The sequence below is a fragment of the Suricata suricatta genome, chromosome 17, assembly GCF_006229205.1.
Source record: "Suricata suricatta isolate VVHF042 chromosome 17, meerkat_22Aug2017_6uvM2_HiC, whole genome shotgun sequence".
In the NCBI taxonomy this organism is placed as follows: Eukaryota; Metazoa; Chordata; class Mammalia; order Carnivora; family Herpestidae; genus Suricata; species Suricata suricatta.
The window spans coordinates 2,119,579-2,128,617 of record NC_043716.1 but is presented as its reverse complement, the minus strand read 5'-3'; the positions used below and the strand labels follow the sequence as shown (position 1 = coordinate 2,128,617).

Genomic DNA, 9,039 nt, shown 5'->3' with positions numbered 1-9,039 from the left:
GGCTCAAGTTGGTGGGACGTGGGGCTCTTGACCTTGGGGTTGTGAGCTCAAGCCCCACATTGGGTGTAGATGTTACTAAAAATTAATTTAAAATAAACTTAAAAGAATTTTTAGGGGTGTCTGGGTGACTCAGTGGGTTAAGTGTCTGACTTTGGCTCCCATCATGATCTCACGAGCCCACGTTGGGCTCCGTGCTGACAGCTCAGAGCCTGGAGCTGCTTCGGGGTCTCCCTCTCCCTCTCTCGCTGCCCCTCGCACATGCGTGCTCCCTCTCTCTCTCTCTCTCTCTAAATAAAAAAAATATTTTTTTTCTTTTAAAGCATTCCCAATGTAAAATACTCTAGGGTGAATTCAGTGATCAATTATGGAATGTCTATGTAAACTCTTGTCAAAAAACAATATTCAACCAAGTAAATTTAAAGATCTCATTGACATTATTCCTTTTTTTTTCTTTTCAAGTAATCTGTAAGCCCCACACGGGGCTCAAACTCAGGACCCAGGGATCAAGAGTCGCAGTCAGTTGCCGCTCTCATTGGTTTCATTAAAGAGAAACGATTCACCAATGGGGCAGCAGGACTCGATCTAGCAAGGAGAGGGACCTCCGCAGGGCAGTACGGACTGGAAGGGATTCATGGGAGGAGGGTGGGGCTAGAGAGTTTCCAGCAAACGGAAGGACTGGTACAGGCAGGCGTGCTTTGGGGGTGGGGGGGAAGCAAGGTATCTCATTGTGCACAGGGCCTCGGCCTTCTTGGAAGGATGGGGACACGGAGCGGGGGTGGTGGCCCTGTCTGGCCAGACCCCAAATCCCCGGGTGACGTTAGGACTACATTTCTGGGGGAGGTTGCAACTGGAAAGAGATGTTGTCCAGAGCACTGATTTGGGGACTCTGAGTGATACCATTTGGGGCCTGTGGTGTCTTTTTTTAACACGTTCAACAAACTTTTGCTGGCACAGAACACACGAGGCCTGCAGAAGGGTCCCCGCCCCCACACGTGCAGACCGTGGGAAATTCCTTCTCTGCACATAAGCGATAGCAATCAAACAGGGCCTCTAAAAAACAACCAAACCCCAAAAGCCTTATTTGCTCTCATTATAAGGGTAGAAAATTTGAGAAGAAAAGCGTAAAAAGCCAGAGGAAAACAAATCACAGTGACGGATTTCCGTTCTGTATTTTTCCTATGATTCCCTCTTTTCCCAAGTCATTTCTAGTCGATGTTCAAAAAAATGCAAGTTAATTTTCGCATTGGCCACAATCCAAGAGCAAAAAGGTTAAACATACTGCATTAATTTTTCAAGCCAAAGCTAAAGGCTCAGAGGGTGATGTGCGGTCTCCCAGGGTCCAATCTCAGTTTTTTTCCATTAGCAGGTGTGATCCCAGGCCTGCAGCAGACCACATGGCTCTCCCCACAGCCTCCCTGCTCAGCAAGGCTTCCTGCTTTTTTGTGGGTTTTTTTGCCATTTTTTTTCTTTCTACAAACAAATGCTGCATCGACTTGACAGCAAATCCAGCAGAACAGAGATTTCCATGGAAAACAACACTGCCTCACCCCTTCCCATCCCGTCCCACCCTGCCCCACCCCTGCGACCCAGAGACAAGCCCCATTAATGGTTCCTGTTCCTGCTTCTTCTGGAAGTTATTCCCGAGATCCTAGCTAAAGTGTGCGTACTTGGGTTTCTTTCCATATTGCCTTTTGTGAATATGGGCTTTCCAACATACAGCATGAGGCATTTAACTCACACCTACTTCCTCGTCTGCTCTTTCCAGTGACGACTATTCGTATAAATGTTTTTGTGTTTGTAGGACTTATTTCTGTTATAGGGGTAAGCCTCTATTGCTCTAATTTTATCAGTGTCTTTGGCAAGAGAAGCCAGCTCCTTACCCCTCCTTCTCCACTTCCACATGCCACCTCTTCTTCCCTCACAGTTACGAAGTCAAGGTTTTGAGTATTAACAATCTTTCCTGCAACCATCACCAAGTGTTCTAGAATTTTCTACAAGTTGAGTCTAAAAGCTGAAATCCGAGGAGCGGTACTTGCACGACCATGGCCATGTGAATACTGTTCACGTTTAAACCGTAAGTGCCCCACTTCCTGGGAGCCATCCTACAGTCTGGGAGAACGTTCCAAGCATTAAAGATCATTAACTAAAAGTGTATCAGTTAGGGCACCTGAGTGGCTCAGTCAGTTAAGTTTCTAACTCTTGATCTCAGTTCAGGTCTTGACCTCCGGGTCCTGAGTTCAGGCCCTGCATTCAGATCTGGACCGGGCAAGAAGCCTATTTAAAAAAAGAAAAAAAAGCATATCAATTAAATATCACGTAATGATTGTCTTTTCTCTTCTTTTCTTTTTTCTTCTTTTCTTTTCTCAGTAGTTTTTAGGTAGGCTCCATACCCAGTGAGGAGCCCTACCTTACTTTTCATTTAAATGAAGAGTTTCTTGGGGCAACAGGCTGGCTCAGTCAACAGAGCATGTGACTCTTGATCTCTGGGTGGTGAGTTCAAGCCTCACATTGGGAGTAGAGATTACTATTACTTAAAAATAAAATCTTAGCAGCACTCAGCGTGTGACTCAGAAGAGCATGTGACTCTTGATCTCCGAGGCGTGAATTCGAGTCCCATGTTGGGTGTAGAGATTATTAAAAAAATAAATTAGGGGTGCCTGGGTGGCTCAGTCAGTTAAGCCTCCGACTTCGGCTCAGGTCAGATCTCACGTTGGTGGGTTCGAGCCCCACATCAGGCTCTGTGCTGACAGCCAGCTCAGAGCCTGGAGCCTGCTTCCGGTTCTGTGTCTCCTTCTCTCTCTGCCCCTCCTCCCCTCATGCTCTGTCTCTCTCTCTCTCTATCAAAAATAAATAAAACATTAAAAAAATAAATAAATTGATAATTTAATGAATAAAAATTTTTTTTTAAAGGGAGGTAGAGAAAGAGTTTCTTCTTCAGTTTTGGGATTTTCCTACTAGAGATTCTCATTGTTTTTCTTTCTTCTTGTACTCTTTACCTAGATCATATCTTTATTTATTTTTCTAAGGCTTATTTATTTTTGAGAGAGAGTCAGCGGGGGTGCAGAGGGGAGCAAAGAGAGAAGATCCAGACAGAGGATCCAAATCAGGCTGCTCTGGGCTGACAGCAGAGAGCTCTACGTGGGGCTTGAACTCACAAACTGTGAGATCATGACCTGAGCCAAAGTTGGTGGCTTAACCAACTGAGCCACCCAGGCATCCCTATCATACATTTATTTAAAAAAAAAATAAGTTTCTTTTAAGTTTATGGGGCACGTGGGTGGCTCAGTCGATTAAGCATCTGACTTCAGCTCAGGTCATGATCTCACGGTTTGTGGGTTCGAGTCCCGCATCGGGCTCTGTGCTGACAGCTCAGAGCCTGGAGCTACAGCAGATTCTGTGTCTCCCTCGCTCTCTGCCCCTCTACCACTCATGTTCTGTTTCTCAAAAATGAATAAACATTAAATTTTTTTTAAATAAAAATAAAGTTTATTTAAAACCTCAGGGCACCTGGATGACCAGTTGGTTGAGCATCTGACTCTTGATCTTGGCTCAGGTCACGGTCTCACAGTTTGTGAGTTTGAGCCCCACATTGGGCTTTGTGCTGACAGCACTGACCCTGCTTGGGATTCTCTCTCCCTCTTTGTCTGCCCCTCTTCTGCTCATGTGCTCTCTCTCTCTCTCAATATAAATTAAAAAAAAACATTATAAAAAGTAATAAAGATATTTAAAACCAGACCAGTTTCAGCCACTCACCAGTCACAAAATCCGAAGGCAGACAGATCAGTGGTGGTAAAGCAAGAAAAGACTTTATTTCAGTGAGGCCAACACCAAGAAGACATAGACGGTGTCTCAAAGACTGTGCTAGAAAGACGTGTAGGTTTCCGTAAGGAAAATCGGGGTAACAGTTGCATGTGCGGACGGATGGCGCTGCGGGTCAGGTGGAGGGACCACTGTCGTGGGGTCGGTCCCGCAGGGTCACGCAGGCTCCGGGCAGCCCTTATGGCTCTACGGGGTGGTTGGGTTCCCATCTGGGGGCGCTTTGCCTGTAGGGTCTTTAGCCTGAGTTAAGAGATGAGCTGGAATGAACTTCATCAATTAGAACATTTGGGGTCACATGGAGTAGTTGAGGCCCTTGGTCCAAAACTGCAGGCGTTTTCTCAGGGCACCTGGGTGACTCCATCATTAAGCGTCTGACTCTTGATTTCAGCTCAGGTCATGATCTCATGGCTCATGGGATTGAACCCCATTGGGCTCTATGCTGACACTATGGGGACTGCTAGGGGTTCTCTCTCCCCCCGCCCCTTCTCTGCCCCTTAACATGCTCTCAAGCGCCCGCGCGCTCTCTCTCTCTCTCTCTCTCTCTCTCAAAACAAACACTTTAAAAAAAAACTGCCACATTTCCCTATTTAATGTTCTGAGATTCTGTGTGATTGATGTAGCCACTTCTGGCTCTTGTTCCTTTGGAGATGATTTGTTTTTTTCTCTTTAGAAACTTTTACTATCTTCCCTTTATTCTCAAAGTTGTGAAATTTCTACATACAGATAATTTTTCATTCATTAGCTTGAGCACACAATAGACCCTTCCAGAATGAAGACAAGCCTTTTAGTTCCGGAAATTATGTCTTACTTTTTCCTAAGATATCTTTCTTCCCTCCATTTTATTGAAATTCAGTTTCTGGGATTCCTAAGAATCATGTAGTCCTCCGGGACTGGTCCTCTGTGTTTATCATCTTTTCTCCCTGATTGCCTTCTTTTCATCTTTTTGCTCTATAGACTTGTCTTCCTCAAATCTGCTTTTGTTTCTTTGGCTTTTAATGATTTTATTTTTCAGTAATCTCTACACCCGCGGGGCTCAAACTTACAACCACCAGATCAAGAGTCACACGTTCCACTAACTGAGCCAGGAAGGTACTCCTTAGGCTCCCCAACTCTGTTTTTTAAGCTTTCTATTAAACATTTTATTTTTATGGTGGCGCCTGGCTCACTTAGTCGGAAGAGTGTACAACTTTTGATCTTGGGGTATGGGTTTGAGCCCCATGTTGAGTGTAGAGATTACTAATAAAAAAATTAGGGGCACGTGGGTGGCTCAGTTGGTTGAGCGTCCGACTTCAGCTCAGGGAATGATCTCACGGTTCTGGGTTCGAGCCCCGCATCAGGCTGTGCTGACAGCTCGGAGCCTGGAGCCTGCTTCTGATTCTGTGTCTCCCTCTCTCTCTGCCCTCCCCCACTCATGCTCTGTCTCTCTCTCTCTCAAAAATAATAAACTATAAAAAATTATTTTAATAAAAAAATTAAAACAATTAAAAAGAGGCATCTGGTAGGCCAGTTGGTTAAGAGTCCAACTCTTAGGGCGCCTGGGTGGCTCAGTGGGTTAAGCGGCTGGCTATGGCTCAGGTCATGATCTCACAGTTCGTGGGTTCAAGCCCCGCATCAGGCTCTGTGCTGATAGCGCAGAGCCTGGAGCCTGCTTCGGATTCTGTGTCTCCTTCTCTCTGACCCTCCCCTGCTCGTACTCTCTCTCTGTCTCTCAAAAAAAAAAAAAAAGAAAGAAAGAAAAAGAAAAAAAGAGTCCAACTCTTGGTCTCAGCTCCCGTCTTGATTTCAGGGTTGTGAGTTCAAGCCCTGCACTGGGCTCTGCACTGGCATTGAAGCCTACTTAAAATTTATTTTATTTTATTTTAACTTAATTTAATTTTTTGCAACCATATTTTTAGCCACTGAGAAATATTTATTGCTTTCTGATTGTTCCTTTTTCATGTAGTATTGACGTCTTGTGTTATGAATGTTTTGTCTTCTTGAATCTCTTTAAGGGGCGCCTGGGGGGCTCAGTCGGATAAGCGTCTGACTTCAGCTCAGGTCATGATCTCATAGTCCTTGGTTTTGAGCCCCCCGTCGGGCTCTGTGCTGACAGCTCGGAGCCTGGAGCCTGCTTCAGATTCTGTGTCTCCCCATCTCTCTGACCCTCCCCTGCTCACACTCTGTCTCTGTCAAAAAATAAAATAAAGACATAAGAAAAATTAAAATAAACATTTAAAAAAACAAGATGCACATCTATCCATCACTTTGTTAAAAAAATCTCTTTTAATATATTGGGGGTTCTCTTTGTGCTCTGAATTCTAGGCATATCTCAGAGATATTGTGGGTTCTGTCCCAGACTATGGCAATAAAGCAAATATTGTAATAAATTAATCAAGTGAATTTTTTGCTTTTCCAGGGCGTCTAAAAGTTAGGTTTACGCTGTATCATAGTCTATTAAGTGTGCAGTAGCTGGCGACTGACGGCTTCTACCGCTTAAACAATGCGAGGCACTTGGCCTCCAGGTTTGAATGTGAGCAGCCCCGTGTTGGGTGCAGCGGTTGCTTAAAAATAAATTTTGAAAATAACAAATATGCTATCCATCATCTGAGCTTTCAGCAGGTCACAATCACTGATCATAGGTCCTCATAACAAGGATAAGAGTGAAAAAGTTTGAAATATCGTGAGAATTACCAAAACGTGACGCACAGACGCAAAGCGAGCAAACGCTGTTGGGAAAAATGGCGCCGATAGACTTGGTCCGGGTGGGGTTGCCACAAACCTTGAGTTTGCGCAAAGCCCGGCATCTGCGACGTGCAAGAACGTGAGACACAATCGGATAAGTTGTGTATGCGTCTCTGTTTGCTCCAGGGCCTGTGTTTTCATCTTTGTCTTTCTTTGCAGGCTGCCGGCCCGCCTCATAATCGCGGAGACCGTCAGCCACGGAACCGTCTCTTCTGCCGCTGTGTGCACTATTTTCTTCCTCTGGGCTTCTATGTCAAGTGCACTATTTTTTTCTCTAGGTTTCTCTCTCTGGCAATTCTGCCTAGAAATTCTTGGTGGATTACAATGGGATGAGCTTTGCCTGGAGGGGGGAGGGGGGCTGAGGGTCAGCCGGCAGAATGTGGGTTGCCCAGAAAGCTAAAATAAAAAACCATTTGTTTGGGGCGCCTGGGTGGCTCAGTTAAGTGTCCGAGTTCAACTCAGGTCATGATCTCACGGCTCATGAGTTCGAGCCCTGCATGGGGCTCTGTACTGACAGCTCAGAGCCTGGAACCTGCTTTGGATTCTGTGTCTCCCTCTCTCTCTGCCCCTCCCCTACTTATTGAGTGCTCCCTGTTTGCCAGGCCTTGCTCTAGGCACCAAGGATGAACAGAAGACATATGTGGTTCCTGTCCCCCAGGGCTCTTAGCTCAATCAACCAACAGGTGTTTATTAAGCTTCCATTATGATCAGGTGCCAAAGGGTGATAATTGATGCGACCAGACTGTGGACACTTACATCTGTCCGCCTGACTTCATTGGCAGAACTAGTATTCCAAGAGACTTTCACCCAGGAAGATGGATGTTGCAAATTAACTTCATTGCTTATTCCAGGAACTTCCTGAAAGCCCCGTCAACACTTTAATGGAAAACATCAGCTGACTTTCGAGAGGCTGGCTAGCTCAGTCTGTAGGTCTGTAGAGCCTGAGAGGGTGGCTCTCAGGGTCATGAGTTCAAGCCCCACGCTGAGCATAGAGCTTACGTTGAAAATAACAAGGGCGCCTGGGTGGCTCAGTCAGTTAAGGCCCCACTTCTGCTCATGTCATGATCTCGTGGTTCACAAGTTCGAGCCCCACATGGGGCTCTGTAATGACAGAGCGGAGCTTGGAGCCTGCTTCGGATTCTGTGTCTTCCTCTCTCTGGCTCTCCCGGCTCATGCTCGCGCTCTCTCTCTCTCAAAAATACACGTTAAAAAAGACTATTTGAGCTTCTCACTTTCTTGTGTAAGTTCTCCATGATTCCACCATAACCCTTTTCTACCCTAATCAACCCTTGTTCCTGTTCCTACCCCAGCACGGAAAGACAGGCTTTAAACCAGACTTCCAGGTCTCAATAAACATCGCGGGCTTGCCCAGCTCCCGGTGAGGTGTCACACCTGTGAGGGGCAAGCAAGACAGTCTGCTTTGTCTTACTGATGTTGGGGGGAAAGAGCATTTGACCAGGTGCGGGGAACATAGTGAATAAAGTCCTCGTAGAACTTACCTTCTAGAAGCAGACGCTTCTAGAAGCAGAAGCCAGAAAACATCATTTTATACTTTACAATGAAGATGGGGAGATCGTAGCCAAATCTTCATTACAAATTGTGAAAGCTGAGAAATACAGAAGGTACCAGAGCAGAGCATGAGGGCAGTTTGGATCCTACTGAGAAAAGATGGTCTGGGAAACTCTCCAAAACGGCTGTGAGCTGGGCAGAGGGTGCTCTGAGTGTCCCCAGTAAGGGGAATAAAGGCAATGGGACCCTGAAAGAGGAATCGTGTGGATATAGACAGAATTGTTTTCTCCCACTTTTTCACTGCAGATGTGCAGAAGTGAACGTTAACAGGTGAAATGCATTCTTTTTAGTTTTTTTAATTAAGTTTATTTATTTTGAGAGAGAGGAAGAGAGAAAGAGCGAGAATCCCAAGCAGGCTTTGCACTCTCACGGAGGAGCCCGACCTCAGGAAACCGTGAGATCATGACCTGAGCTGAAACCAAGAATCGGAGGCTTACCCGACTGAGCCACCCAGGGGCCCAGAGGTTAAATGCATTCTTGAGGGTCCAACTTTTACCAAATCCATTTACAGGGCTCTCTAGCTCTCCCGGAGCTCACGGAAGCCCTGTGACCAGCCGAAGCGGCCGCAGGTTTGCCCGCACAGGGGTCTGGGGCACACACTGACCCGGAGTGGAGGGTGACGCAACCCTACTGCCGGATGCTCACGCTTTAACTGACCACCAACCGATCAGAGCAAAGTAGTGAAAACGGGACCCATGTTAATGAAGTCCTCAGACCCTTTTCCAGGTCCTTGTGATGGGGTTCGGAGCTGAGCTGACAGCCAAGGATTCCTGAGACGTTCCTGGTGCAAACCAAGGTGATTGTATTAAAGCACCAGGACAGGACCCCCGGCAGAGAGAGCTGCCCTGGGCTGGAGGAGACCCACTGCTCCCCTGCTAAGGAGTTGGGGGAGGGAACAGCCAAAGGGAGGTTTCCAGAAGGACTTTGAGA

General features: G+C 46.3%; 1 protein-coding gene across 1 annotated transcript in view; it reads right to left on the bottom strand.

Moving 5' to 3' along the window:
• The window catches only part of TNFSF12 (TNF superfamily member 12), an 8,770-nt gene extending 7,087 nt beyond the window's left edge, over positions 1–1,683 (bottom strand). The window contains exon 1 of the mRNA XM_029928792.1: positions 1,668–1,683. Coding sequence (XP_029784652.1) covers positions 1,668–1,683 — 16 coding nt within the window. The remainder of the gene's footprint in view (positions 1–1,667) is intronic.
• Positions 1,684–9,039: the final 7,356 nt, after the last annotated feature.